We start from the raw sequence: 15,374 nt of genomic DNA, 5'->3' as shown, positions 1-15,374 counted from the left end.
TGAAATGCAAATTAAATATACAAAGCCTATTACTGCAATATACAAAGCGCCAGTCAAACCTCAAATGGTGGGAAATGACGTGGACACACTGACGGGTTAGGAAATATGACATTTGTGTTAGCCTCATCCAGCTGTTTCAACACATGAAAGGAAGCAGTTGGCTCCAATAGATCAGGTCAGGTGATTGTATTATAATTGTGACGGCCTGGTGGTGAGTGATGGTTGGCAACTCCACCTGACTGAAAGCGATCAAGCCCATTAAGCTGCCATATGAGTATGAGGTGGGTAGACATCACCTCCTCACAGGCAGCTAAAAGTGAATTAAATAGCCGTGTGATCAGTATTTTAGATATGGTTATTTAAGCCTGAATGAAGGGAGCCAAAGCTCTAATGAACAGCGTTAATGACCCTAATTTAAAGGTCACCCCCGAGTTGATTACTTCATGCGTCGAGCAGCCTCTCTGTATGCCGCAGGGCGCGCCAGCATCATTTCATTTTGGAGCACTTGAGAGGAGTAATGAATAAGGGCGCCAAATTAAGAGGGACACAGTGTTGTGATGCAGGCCAGTGTGCACCAAAAGCGACCAGGTAAAACGTTATGGATTTTTGTGTCCGTCTCCGTAGCAGTGTCCAGATTGAAGCAATTACATGGAAAGCACTACCTAGCCCGATTGTCAACTCATTTGATGTTCTAAACGCCTGCCACCTCTTCGATGTCATGGAGGCAGACTGGGAGCAATCTTATTAGTGCTACAGCTGAAATGCCATTTTTGTACAATTTGGAAAGTCATTACTTATGAGTTCCACTCATTACTTTAGACATTTATAATGAATTAATGAATTATGAATAGACTATTTTGTTACATAGTATATCATGGTGAGATTTGGTATTTCATCAACTTGTTAACTAGTCCCTAATTAACACCACAGGCCTCTATTTATTACTTCTATTTCTAAGTCATTGCCTGTGTTCGGGACATCCTTTCATTCAATACATAATGCACAATCTAGAGAATTAGTGGATGTCCCACTTTAAGGCAGTTTTTGACATGCAAAAGTCCATAATATAGAACTACACTTGAAAATGTAGTGAATTATTAATTACCCATTGCCCACTACATTTTATTTTGGTTATCTTTCAGTACCCCTTACAGCTTTCTAACAGTTCCCAAAGTCTCATCATGTCTAGAATGTGGGTGTCCAGACGATCATCTTGAGAAGCAGCGACCTGCGGAGTTTAGATATGTGCCAATTATAGCGTGTCTGATTTAGCTAACAAAGTCCTTAAAGCTGCAGTAGGGAGATCAGGGCTAAAAGCAGTACACTAACTACTGAAAACGTAGAAACCTTGCAAACAGCACCAACACCACTACCAGTTTTCTCACCCAAAACAAGGGCAGGAATAGTAGACCCAATAGACAGTGTACTGACTTACGCTGCACTGCTAGATACACTGCAGTAGTGTTTTATACATTTTCGTTTGATGGTCTAATATTTTTCTTTTCTTTTTTTTCCAGGTGAACGGGACAGAGATCGAATATGAGTTTGAAGAGATTACATTAGAGCGGGTAAGCTGCATGTAATGTTTACCTTCATGCTACCGTGCTCATCAACAAGGCTGTATATATCTGAATATCCAACCAATAGCCAACTATAGAAATTGGTTTGGAGAGTGTATCAAGATTTGTATGTGCTGTTGACAAAGCTGTAAATACAGAATTAGCTTTAACATATTGCAGCAAAAATGGTTGAATTAAATGGTAGAAGCAAGCAAGTGTGTATGACCATGATGAAAGACCAAGAACCCTGCAATAGATTTACTATATGTCAAAAGCAGCCCTTGTGCATGAATGATGCATGGTGTCCCAATGAGTTATGTTTTTTACCTTGTCACTGCATTGATCTATGAAGGCCTCATGAAAAACATTGTAAACTAGAGACATCCATTAAAGGCCACCAGACTGTATTTATGAAGTGCCCATTAAAAGCCAACCATCCTCTCTCACCGTCTGTATGTGGGCAGCAGTGAGTAGAATTCAGAATTTCTTCCCATTCTATCTTCTTCCCAAATCTAATCAAATTCAAGTATACAAATACTGCATTCCAGCTTTTAGTTTCAGTTCTCCATCGCATATAATGTGCAGTTTCAGTTCTCCATAGCATATGATGTGCAGTTCCAGTTCCAGTTCTCCATAGCATATAATGTGCAGTTCCAGTTCTCCATAGCATATGATGTGCAGTTCCAGTTCTCCATAGCCTATGATGTGCAGTTCCAGTTCTCCATAGCATATAATGTGCAGTTCCAGTTCTCCATAGCATATGATGTGCAGTTCCAGTTGTCCATAGCATATGATGTGCAGTCCTCTATTGGCCCTTGTCACTCAGCAGAATGCCTGGATCTACTATATCAATTGGGCAGACTTGAGAACTTGTCTTTACCTCTAGTTACGGACACATGACTGTGAAGGACTGATAAGGGTCCTGACATTGTTGATGTTTGGAGTCAGGCTGTCCCCTAATTGGGTTTCAGAATTTGCATGATGTGTCCGATGAACACACACACACACACACACACACACACACACACACACACACACACACACATACACACACACACACACACACTTGAGCCTCACTGTGCCTAAGCGGCTTAGCCAGCTGTAGATGACATTTTGACAGCTGAAATGAGATCCTCGCTCGCTGAAATCGGAGCACTAACAATAGCAAAGGTCAGTACAAGCAAAGGCAGCGGTGATTTGTCAAGCCGTGATGTCCAGTGCCACACAGAGCTGTCTTTTGTGAAGCTCAACTCACTCCCTGGACTGGACCTAGATAATAAACAGCAGGCTTAAGGGACTGACTGCAGCGGGGGCGATAATTTGACTGCAGTGGTCCATTCTGTCATTGTCACTGGACTGGTAATCTGTGACCTCTGCTTTCCTCGCCCCGCGCTGGCGCCGGGAGAGGTGGAGTGGAGGCACGGCCGTAAAGCATCGGAGAGGAAGCTGCCGGCTAACGCTAACCTCACAGCCCTCACCCTTTATACTCCCAGACTGATGAAAATCAACTGTTGTCAGTCACCCTGCTGCTGTTGGCTCTCACTTGTCATGAACATTTACTGTTGAATATAGACACAAATGTGTGTCCTATTCCTTTAAAATGAGAGTGTTAATCATCTCTATATTCTTAATAATCCTACTATTTGTGTATATATCTGACACTTTAATGTACCATTCACTGAGGTTTGATTGAAGAAGTTAGCATTCACTGTTAGCAGCTATGTTTCATTTCTCTATGTGAATCCTCTAGTCAAATGTAGATGCACAGCACTTGAGATATGTCTGTTTGGACCTGCAGAGGGATCACAGCAGCACGAACCAGCCAAACCCCAAAGCACTTGTAATATCATGCACCTGTGCCTGTCGTGTACCAAGCGATTCACACTGTTATGACGCTCCTGTGCACTAATTGCAGGGAAACTCAGGACTAGGCTTCAGCATCGCTGGCGGCACAGACAACCCCCACATCGGAGATGACCCGGGCATCTTCATCACCAAGATTATCCCAGGAGGGGCTGCCGCTGAAGACGGCAGACTCAGGTGAGCCAATCCCGGGGCAACTGTCGTGTCGTGCCCCCCCCCCCCCCCCCCCCAATCATTTCCAGTGCCACTTGCAGCTGCAGTGCAGACAGCAGAAGTGTATGGGGGCAGATAACAGGAGTGTCGTACTGCATTCTCTCTGTGCCCGATAAAAGGCAGCCTGTCACTCGCACTTTAACAGAGTCGGATTCCTCAGCCACCCACACTGTTGTGATGCTGCAGGGAAATGCTGACAGTCTCAAGTGGAATTCATCTTTGTTGTTGTGGCTGATTAAAGCGCCCACTGACCACCACATGCCTAATTGCTCTTTGGGGAGCCGTGTTGGCTTTGATTTCTTCCTTATTTATTTATTTATTTATTTATTTATTTTCTCTGCTGATGAATTCACATTTCACATTGTTACAGGATGCTTTAGTATTCTCCTGCTGAAATATCTTTAGAGAGCTCTTTGATCTTGTTTGAATCTGTGTAGTGGTATTAAGAACTACAGAGTCATTTCTTTCACCTATGCTTGTGCAGCAGATTTCCTCTTCTTGGGTTGTCTGATGTGCTGTGTTCGTATTCCTCATCAGATAGTGCTCTAGGGTTCAGCTTTAATGTGTTCATAAATCTTTACACATTTAAAGATTGTTTCACAGTTGCTCGCATAGCAAAACTACAACTCTGACCTCCCAGAGGCTTTGAAGTTTTCTTGAATGTAAATTACTACTTCACACTTCATTAGCACTTATTTTATTAGATTCAGCAGGTGTTACTGTCATTCCGTTCCAGGTTTTCTTTTTTACTTTTGGGTATGTTTTCAAAGGACAAATGGTGATGAACAATCCTTTCCACAGTGATTTATGTTTTTCTCTATGGAGCACCGGTGCTATATTTCCTCTGTAGTCCATGTTGTGGTCATTGGACATGCTTATTAAGAGGTGCGGATTATTGTTATTATAATCTCAATTAGATTAGGGCTGGAAAGCTTTACTGCACTCCTATTGCCATAGAGCAGCTGTGTTTGACAGCAGTGTGTCCCATGTGGATACTGTGGCCCTGGCTCTCCTGTCTTATTGTCCCCAGAGGCAGTCAACTCCCAGTGCGGCCTCCACTACACACACACACACACACACACACACACACACACACACCCCTCTTCTTTTTATTCTTGTGATGCTAGAATAATGTTCACTGATTTATGCCCAGTGCTTACAGGCCTTTTAAGTCTTGAAGAAATGCACTTGAAGAAATGATTTGCTTTGTAGCACACACACCGAGCAAAACCTCCCGTATGATTATGTCTTGCTCAAGTAATGATTTGACTGTGCCCGAGACCATCGCGCGGCCTTTGAGAGACTGGGCTTCTCTCTCTAATGCATGACTTTCTCTGCCTGTCTGGAAAACAGATCATTAATTACACTGTCAGAGTGATTTCCCTGAGGCTTATTACGATCTCAGCTCTTGCAAAGTCAGGCAAGAGGTGTGCATAGAAAATGCATGAAGTGTAATTTGGCTCTCGGAATGGGATTCATTCTCCATTCAGAGAGCATTTGTGCCTTTTTATTGGCTCTCTTTTGAAGTGTCCATTTTCATAGAGTTTGAAATACGGGGGGGCAGAAAAGTGGGAGGCCGTGGAGTGACCTCCCAGAGGTGCGGTGGGCTCCCCAGCAGCAGTGCACACACACACACACACACACACACACACACACACACACACACACACACACACACACAGACACATACATACTCGCACACACCTACATGCGCACACACACACACATACTCGCACACACCTACATGCGCATGCACGCACACACACACACACACACACACACACACACACACACACACACACACACACACACACACACACACACACCACACACACACACATACTCACACACACCTACATGCGTACACACATACACACACACACACATACTCGCACACACCTAAATGCGCACGCACGCACACACACGCACACATACGCATTTACACATACGCTCCTATCCACACACACACACCTACATACATACTGTACACACACACACATACACACACACACACACACACACACACACACACACACACATACACATACACACACACGCACACACGTACAGTACATACTTGTGTGGTCAAAAATCTCCAGGCACACTCAGGTGTGAGAAAACACTGCAGGTTTATTCACGATACCGGGAGCAAAGTCACTGGTAACAGCACATTCCAGTAACACTACTCAAAGTTCTCTAGGGCAAGGCCCCATCTTATACACGTTACATTGTGGTAATACAGATCACATGAGTACAATGTTCTTCTCCAAAACTCCTAATACATGCAGAAATACAACAATACATGTACACTTCTCGGACATAGCATGTAATCCATACGCCATACGCAAGTCATGTGGCTACTCCAAGTAAGTTAGATAATTGTTCAATACAATACATATACATCCTTCAGCATTTTCTTGCCATAGTCCATTTCCTGTCAGGATATTCCTAATATTACTGCCTCAGGCAGAATACCCTTAAACTTGTGACAAAAGGGTTCGCATGACCTTTATTAGAGTCGTGACACAGAGAGAGCAAATGACAGACAAAGCAAAGTTGATGCATAGTATTGAATGTATAGAAAAACATACACAATATATGAAAATGTATTGTTAATCACCTCTATGTAATAAGATTTGTTTAGTAATCCAAAATTTCTACCACACACACACACACACACACACACACACACACACACACACACACACACACACACACACACCTACCTACATACACACACACACACACACCACACACACACAGACGCATTTACACATACGCTCCTATCCAACTGCAGTGTGTTGGCCTCCGTTGCGAGGTTGTCATCTCCTCTTAATCTCCTCTGATCTCCTGGGTGGTCGGGGTGTCCTCTGAGAGCCGCAGCAGCAGTGGCGGAGACTCAGATGGCAGACTGGAGTGGGCGGCGTGCAGGTCGTCTCGTCTCATCTCATCTCATCTCGCCCGTCTGTCTCTCTCTCTCTCTCTCTCTTTCGCACGTGTGCGCTCGCCCGCAGAAGGGCTCCATGTGGACACAGAGACCCAGCTGCTCGCTGTCGGCGCGAGGCCCTGAGGAGAGTGCTGTCCTCTAACTGCAGCCAGGGCACAGAAACGTCCGACCAAAAACCCCTCCCACCCACCCCCCAGCACCCCATTTTGGCCTCCCCGCCCACTCTGGATCCTCGGAGAGCCATCTTGACCAGTCCCTGAACCCAATCTCACTGGCCTCTGCGGCTCAGCGGGTAGAACAGGCCGCTTCCGTTGCCAGGATCTGGGCTTTGTTTCCAGGGAGAGCATGCGTCACACTGATAGAAGTGCAAGTGTGGTCTGGAAAGGGGACAGCATTTGGGGGAAAAACAAGTGTTGCGAAATGGTTCAAAGTGGCTTCTGCCTCACTACTCAGAGTGAACAACTGCGTCCTGCCTACAAGTGTATATATAGTAGTGCAAGTTGGTTTGTGTGTTTCTTTGCCAGACTAGTGCTGAGTCTTTCTCTCTTCTCAAAGTAAACAACTGCATCCTGCATTCACACATACTAATAAAAGAACAAGATGGATTGTGTTGAAATGTTAAAGAGGCACACTCTCCTTCTCTCTCTCTCTCTCTCTCTCTCTCTCTCTCTCTCTCTCTCTCTCTCTCTCTCTATCTCCAGAGTAAACGACTGCATCCTGCGGGTGAACGACTCAGACGTGTCGGAGGTGTCCCACAGTAAGGCCGTGGAGGCACTCAAAGTGGCCGGATCGATCGTCAGGCTGTACGTCCGCCGCAGGAGACCCATGCTGGAGACCATCGTGGAGATCAAGCTCATCAAGGGGCCCAAAGGTGCTCTTCTCCTCTCCGAAATCTGCATCTCGATGATGATGTATTCCCAACTAACTAAGGAAGCAGTTCCTCCATCACTCCTCCGCCCTTCCCCCCCCCCCTTCCTCTCCTCTCTGCCCCCACACTCCCTCAGCAGCAGGAGTGCTGGTGCTGATATGTTTTATTTATTATGTAGAAGCTGGCCATGAAGCAGCAGTATGGAGGAGGGGTGTGTGTGTGTGTGGGGGGGGGGGGGGCACCAGGTGCTCCAGAGAGAACAGAACTCCCGCTGTTTGAAGAATCCCAAACTACATGCAAAACTCGTCACTTGACTTCAGCTAAGCCTCAGTGGGGAAGTAAGAGGGAGGCAGCACTCAGGGATTTTACTAGAGTACCTGTAATGTGAGTTTGGGTGGTTTGTCGTCAGCCAGTAATGCAGTTTTACAGCACCTTCTGAGGGGGTTGGGAGGCGGGGGGTGTTTTAGTCAAGTTTTTGGCCGGGTGAAGAGGTTCCATCTGCTCCGGTGGAGGTAATTGTGCTCTGGGAAGTCAGTGTACAGGATGCTGAAGAGTTTTTAACAAGGTCTTGCCGCTGGCAAAAACTGCAATGCAAAGTAAGGCTCTTTTCTTTAAGCTGGAGCATTTTTAATTTTTAAAACTTCCTTAACAGCCACTTTGTATACTCAAGGGCTTTTAAGAGCACCTAATGAGAAACTTGTGACAGCTCATCAGATTTGCTTGTAAGAAACCAGCATAGGTTACTTAATGCACATACATACCTGGCACTTTCCAGCCATTTCATTCTTTATGTATGTGGAACCAGCATATGTCAGATTATACCTTGCATGGCATTTTCAGAGAGATACCATCATATTGGAAATATGAATGGGAGAGAAAAAAAATCACATTGGCAGTCAGATTGCAGACCATGAAATGCTATTATTTGCTACCTGAAAGGAATTATACACACCCTCCTTGTTTGGCCATGACAAAAGGAAGTTCTTATCTTAGTTCTTCTTATGGCAGTTTGTGTGCTTCCACACCAGTTTACCTGTCATGCTTTTCTGTGTCTCTCCCAAAGGGCTGGGCTTCAGCATCGCAGGAGGGGTGGGCAACCAGCACATTCCCGGGGACAACAGCATCTACGTCACCAAAATTATTGACGGCGGAGCGGCGCAGAAGGACGGCAGGCTGCAGGTCGGAGATCGGTTACTCATGGTGAGTGCCAGATGACACCAGACACTGGCACTGGCCCTCAGTGTTGGTGCGAGCGGGCGTCTGACTAGAGATGGAGGGGGCTGGAGGGTGGAAAGGGGAACAGAGGGAAAGGTAACCAGGGTTACCATAAGGCGCAGGAAAGTTAAAGGTGCTCTAAGCAATGTCACACATTTCTTAGGCTAAAACATTTTTTGTCATATACAGCAAACATCTCCTCACTATCCGCTAGCTGCCTGTCCCCTGAGCACACCGTAAAAAAACGCGGTCTCTGTAGACAGCCCAGGCTCCGCAAATGTATTTTCACACACAAGTCACACTTTTTTTCATAGTTTGGTCCTGCGACTCAGGTGCAACATATATATATTTATATATATGGTTTTTTCCTCTTTGTAAAACTTTTTTTGACTGGTGCGACTTATAGTCCGGAAAATACGGTAATCAAGTATCATTCACTGCCTCAGAAAGTAAAAAATACCATACTGCATGTTCCAACCATTCACTAAAGCAGCTTAGTTTCATTAGCACAACTCTTCAGCCAGGTAAATAAGCTAATTCATGAAATCGCCTCTGTTGAGTGTACAGGTAGAACTGATACATGGGGCTTTTACTTTCTCTGTTGAGCTGTTTTGAGTGTTAAACACTGACCGTGTCACACCGTCGGAGGTGACACTCAGAAAGGCCACAGTGTGCCGCTGCATCTGGACAGGCCACTCAGACGTGACGTGACGTGGCGTGGCGTGAGGTGAAACTCTTGAGCGTCTCTGGGCCCTTGGTGTCCCGCGGGCCCTGTGTGAGCACTGTGCCCCATGGGAGGGTCGTTAGAGTGGAGTCAGGTTTAATTAACCGCACACACACCCTCCCTCTGCGCCCCCCATCACCCCCCTCCCCTCTAATCCAATCGACTGGGAGGATTTGCCAGTTCTGTGGGCCATGCTGATTTGCTCCTCTTGACAGCTGGATGATGAGTTAAAGCGCTTGCGTAACCGACGGGATTTCTCTTCCGCTTTTTCACAGGTAAACAACTACACTTTGGAAGAAGTGACTCACGAGGAAGCTGTAGCCATATTGAAGAATACGTCTGATGTAGTCTATTTGAAGGTGGGCAAGCCTACCAGCGTTTACTTATCGGATCCCTATGGGCCTCCTGATATCACACATTGTAAGTTTTTTTTTGTTCTTTTGCCTTTCTTTTTACTTTCTCTTTCCCCCTCTCTTTCTTCTCTAGTGATCTAGTACTTATTCTTTACCCTATGGTATCATCAGTTAAAGTGACTACAGTCGTTAGTTTTATATGTTGAATTTGTGCCCTTGTACTGTGTGTGCATATAATGTACACAAACCTGTTCTCAGTTGTCTGTCTGCTGCTAGTAGTGTGTTGTAGCAGTAGTAGTAACAGTAGTAGTAAGTAGTTATACTTAGATTGTATATATTTTTTTCATTTTGGTTAAGTTGTAGGCTCAGTAGGAGCAGTCTTTCCACAGAATAGTAAGTGAACTTAAAATAGAATTCCGGTGTGATATTGACCTAAAGTGTGTTGAAACATGATACCAAGTGTGAACGTATGTCTCATAGCTCATCTCGGCTTGTCCCCTGCACTCAGAAATCTGGCGGTGTGTGTGTGTGTGTGTGTGTGCTGTCTCTCTCCACCAGCGTTCTCTCCAGCCATGGAAAACCATATCTCTTCCCCCGGCAACAACGGTACCCTGGAGTACAAGTCCAGTCTGCCGCCCATCTCCCCAGGAAGGTACTCCCCCATCCCCAAACACTTGCTCGGGGAAGAGGACATTAACAGGTTGGATGGTTTTTCCTTCTTACGGTAATTACCTCCTCTCCTACCAGACGCCAGTGCCCACAGGTAGATTATCTGTCCACCACCCCACCCCCTCCTCTCGTTGTCCTGTGGAAAACCCAAAGGCGATCTGAAAAGAAATCACCACCACAGTGATTGGGATTGCTTTCGAGTTTTGTTGGTCCCTTCACTGTTTCTGTCCCACTGTCCCAAGCACTGTCCCGAGTGTCTAGTTTCTGTCCCGTTTTCATTGATCCTCCCCCTGTCTGTCTAGCTATGTTTATGATCAAGTGGCCCTGTCACCTGCTAGTAGAGGGGTCACTTGAATGTAGTTCTAGAGCATACGATTTCTCTTACTTTTGGGCAAATATCACTCCTAAGAGAATACATTTCCCTCATCTGACTGTGTGACTCAACTGTTCTCAACAGTTTCACTGTCTCTTCAAAATGAAAAAAATCAGAGCTGACTATGCTCTATAATTAAACTCAAAGTACAATATGTGTTACGTATTGTCTAACTTTGGGTGCGTTTGTAAACTGCTACACCACTCTGAAACCTTTGTGAATTCAGCGTGTTGTTAGAATTGTAGTTCATTTATTCAGAGCATCAGAGTTTTGGACTCTGGTCACTCCAGCTGAAGGGACAGAGCGGGAGAGGGTCACATCAGTCTAACTGAAACTGAGGAAATAGGACAAATACACTCTTATTTACAAACTATAGGCCGTAGTTGTCAAGCTCTTGAAATGAATCAGAACCCCTCCCCCCTTTTTGAAACCCGCTGTTTGAATTAATTCAGTTATGAGCCATGTGAAACTGTTCGTTAATTCATAGGGAGATTGAACGTTTGTCTTTTTCAAACTGCACACTATTCCATTTTCAGTGCCGGATTGAATTTACGAGCGGATCCATGGATTGTGTTCTATTTCTTTCTCGTGATAAATATCTAGCATCAGATATAATCATGCACAGTTAGCAGTTGTTTTCCGGTAGTTATTCACTTAGTGTGCCTTTAACAACCCAGAAATGTGCTCCAAGCCTCATGTGCTTCTGGGACTAAAATTAGGGCATTGTTGTGGCCATATCCCTCTTTTGAAGTGTATTTCTCTGAGTTAGCATGGCTTATTTTAACACGCGTCTTATGGTAGTAGATGGTAATGGAGTTTATTTTTGTGTTCGGAGCTGTTTTTGGGAAGCATATGTTTTGCGCCAGGCAGTTTGTTTTTCTGAGCGGATGCTCCTCTGCGAAGCTTTAGCGTCAGCACAGTGTGCACTCAGACTCATTAGGAGATTCCACTTCCTGGCTCTCTCTCTCTCTCTCTTTCTCGCTTTCTCTAAACTCCTGCGCTCCCCTTCCCCTTACTCTTTCTCCCCCTCCCTCTCTCCCTCCCTCCATCCCTTTCTCCTCCTTTCTCTTCTTCTCACTCTCTCTCTTCTCCTCTCTCCTCCGTTCCAAAAGATACATCAGGAGTCCTTCTCTTCCTCTCTGGCCTTATAACCCCTTCCTTGATCCCAGGTCTCAGGTGCTCTGCCGTAGCTTTGAAAGTTGACTCCCTTTAATGACTAGAAACTAAAGCCCAGCCTCTCATTCTGGCTACATTAAATTAGCTATATCACTCTCTCTCTCTCTCAAGACTGAATGTATTTTTGCATACACCAAAAAAATATAGCACAAAAGCAAGTAGGTCATGGTGCAGACAAGAGATGTTTGTGTGTGTGTACTTGCATTTGCTAGGCTTCACTAGTCAGATCTTGTGTCAGGGGACTGTTGGTGCTGTGCATTACAATAAGGCCGTCTTGTGCAGGAGTGCATTGAGTCTCAACTTCTCTTGGCTGCATCTCAGTATGCTCAGTTGAATGCCCACTTTCAAGATCCAACTTTATTCACACATACTGTACAGTATCTCTGTTAGCCAGAGAAAAGTGCTGTTTCTAAAAGCCTGATGCTAGTCTGCCCTATGGTTCAAACATTTAAAATGTCTTTCACAAAGTCTGTCCCCACTCCTGCCCATTGCACCTTTTTAGAAGTTTTCACACAGAAAGTAAAACTAGTGAAAGATTTCAGATGGTGACCCCTCACTAAGCTTTTTAACAGGGGATTAAAGACCGTCCCTCTCTTGGGCTAAGAGGTTTACGTGGTCCTGTTGCTTCTCATAGGATGGGCTAATCTTTGGATTTAGCCGACTCATCTACCCCATCTGCAATAGACAAGGAGAGCCACTGAAAGCATAGAGCAGTGTTGAGAGTAAAGTAAGAAGTCAGTGTGCTTGGTATTGCTATATATAGCTATACAACCTAAGTTTAACATATTTAAAATAATATTACGTCAGAGTTATGAAATGACCATGTGTAATGGTTTTGATAGAGAATTAGCTCTCAGGAACCAGGGCAGTCTCTGGCGATATAACACAAACCAGCACGCTGGCCTGTGTGGTCTAGTAAGACTTTGCCTGTCGGCTTTGCCAGCCAGCCTCAGATCATGAAAAATGAATATGGCTGGCTGTTTGGGGAGGCCTCCATGAGAGAGCTAAACTCGGAGCAGGGCCGCTAAAAGGTCATCTCCTTCTCAGCCCTCCGCCACCGACGCCACAGCCGCCATTTCCATACGACCTCCATGAATGTTTTAGAGGCGTAAGTAAGTGGGGCGCTCTCCCAGCACTGCTCCCTGAGCTCCTCTGCTGCGGCGTAGGCGGGCAGCAGGCTCTGTGCTGTGGCCGGCTCAATGTAGGAACCCAACCTCTCAAGTGTGTAGAAACCCCAGGTTTCGAAACGAAGGTCTGATTGGTCGGGCCTCAGTGGCAGCGTTTTAGAACGCGGCCGTGGACGCGCACTCATGGTTGAATTTGTGGCTGTGGTCCGAAATGGGTCGATAAAAGTGTTTGAAATGAAATAGGGTGTGGTCAGTTTTACTTTTTAGTGATCATCCAAATCAAATGTAGAGAACTGATCAATGCACACATCACAGACAGTATCCATTTGAAATGGCTTTCTCACATATTATGTGGTTCACCACAAGGTTTTGGTGATGACAGGTGATTGCACAAGAGATTTTTGATGTTTCTATGCACAGCACTGCTGATACTTTACTCTTTGCATCTCAGATATCTAGAGCTAACAAGCAGTCATACATGTCTGCTATTCCATATTATTACCATACATGTCAGCTGTATACCAGCTATGCAGATCTTCATTGTAACAGCACTCCACATCAATGAGATTGCTTGAATGTTACGGAAACTGATCATTTTTTTTCAGGATCACTATTTAAACTAGCTTGACTGGTATTGTTAAGTTTGCACTTAAAGAACACAGATTCCAGTCCATATTGCATATAGACAGCATAAGCGTTTTCAGAAATAGGTCTTAAAGTTACAAGTTCCTACTTGGAACATAATGGTCCTGTACATGCACCTGCTTGCTGAGTGCTCTATACAGAATAGATGGCCCCGTCTGCCATGTTGCCACAGTGCGGTTGTCATTCGTCATTATGATGTTACCTCAGCGTCTGTCCGGCTGCCAGCTCGCGACGCAGGCTGATTTCTGGCTGTCAGACGGCCAACTGGTGTCAACCCTGGAGAGAAGCATGCCACTCTCTTGGCATTCGGCTGTCTTGCAGCATGCTCACTTGGCTCCTGCAACTGCTGTGACACGTTACGCACAAACACCAGGAAATCCTGTGATGTCTGCAGGAGTCAAGGAGTGTAGGATTGGGCCCCTGCGTCTCAAACACGTCGCTCAGCGGGCTCCCCCTTTAAAGGTGGAATTTCGCAGTTCTGCTGAAATGGTGGTTGATATTTGTGCGCAAAAGCTAATCGATTACCTGTCACTTTCGTGCTCGTGAAGGAATGTCTTTGTTGGCTTGCACTGTCTAATGCTTTGTCCCAACCAATATGTTTTTTTAACCCACACATGGATTACACTCATGGATTCTACCGTTTCAACTATGACACTGATCACACGTCATGAAACATATAGAATGAAGTAGTTAAAGTGGATGTTTTGCAGCATTTTGAAGGCAGAGAGACAGGGAGACAAAAAAGAATTGGGATGGAATATAATGGATGATTTACAAGAACTAGGCAAACAGGAATGCAAATGAGAAGATGATGAGAGAGGGTATAAAATGAGGATCCAAATGTCTTGTCTGCGGAGGAGAGGAGAGGAGAGGAGAGCAGAGGAGAGGATAGGAGAGGAGAGGGAGAAGTGCATGCGGAGAGCAGAAGCTGTTTGCTGCACTGCAAGTTGCTGAGGGCTGAAAAAGCCCAGAGGAGATGTCACGAGTCGGAGCCATGAGACCCAGGAGGGGGGTGGAGGGGTGGGGGTAGCAGCGGCGGCGTGGTGGGTGGTGAGGGGGGGTAAGTGGGCCACAGAGCGATGCAGCTTCCGCTTCACAGCCAGCCACACCGAGATCATCTGCCAGCGCAGAGGCATGGCTAATGCAGCCCTGCAACCACCCAGCACAGCGGAGCTCACAGCACCCTCACGACAACACACTCCCATCTCGGCACAGCTCAGTGCTGCTGCGTGCGCTGCCACAGCCCAACACAACGCATCGGCCAGGGCACCAGGAACAGCCAGCGCTTTCTTGCTCTATAGTCCAATAACAGTAGTCTGAGTAGGTGATCGACGTCCTGTGGTGCGTTTCCCAAAACCATAGTTGCTAACTAAGTTAGCAACTTTGTTGGTTGCAATGCAATTTCCCATTGCCAACCAACTAAGTTGCTAACAGGTTAGCAACTATGGTTTTGGGAAACGCACTCCTGTACAATAAATCAGCTTTAGGATGACCTGGTATATGGAAGAGCAAAGATTTGACTCTCCACACTGATGAGGGTGTGAGGATTTTGTTGGCATGTAGTCTGTCTTTCAGTTTCAGTGAGTCGCTGTTGTTTTTTTCAATCCTGTTGTTTGTTACTCTCTCTGTTGTGCTGTCCTGT

At 45.6% G+C, this 15,374-nt stretch overlaps 1 protein-coding gene across 9 annotated transcripts in view; it reads left to right on the top strand.

The window, feature by feature from the left end:
- dlg2 (discs, large homolog 2 (Drosophila)) overlaps positions 1 to 15,374 on the top strand; it is a 185,470-nt gene that overhangs the window by 124,395 nt on the left and 45,701 nt on the right. For 7 of the 9 annotated variants that reach the window (XM_076274521.1, XM_076274522.1, XM_076274524.1 and 4 more), the window contains 6 exons: positions 1,518 to 1,568; positions 3,475 to 3,599; positions 7,284 to 7,453; positions 8,514 to 8,650; positions 9,665 to 9,809; positions 10,301 to 10,442. In XM_076274521.1, coding sequence (XP_076130636.1) covers positions 1,518 to 1,568; positions 3,475 to 3,599; positions 7,284 to 7,453; positions 8,514 to 8,650; positions 9,665 to 9,809; positions 10,301 to 10,442 — 770 coding nt within the window. Of the gene's footprint in view, positions 1 to 1,517; positions 1,569 to 3,474; positions 3,600 to 7,283; positions 7,454 to 8,513; positions 8,651 to 9,664; positions 9,810 to 10,300; positions 10,467 to 15,374 lie in introns of all 9 variants that reach the window. The other 2 variants (XM_076274523.1, XM_076274518.1) reach the window with 1 other exon arrangement.

The sequence above is a fragment of the Alosa pseudoharengus genome, unplaced genomic scaffold (assembly GCF_046254945.1).
Source record: "Alosa pseudoharengus isolate Yale_2024_CS ecotype anadromous, Long Island Sound unplaced genomic scaffold, YU_APseudo_1.1 YU_APseudo_1.1_scf_8, whole genome shotgun sequence".
NCBI lineage: Eukaryota > Metazoa > Chordata > Actinopteri > Clupeiformes > Clupeidae > Alosa > Alosa pseudoharengus.
Note: the sequence above shows the minus strand (reverse complement) of the source record. Positions and strands in the feature narration are given on the sequence as shown.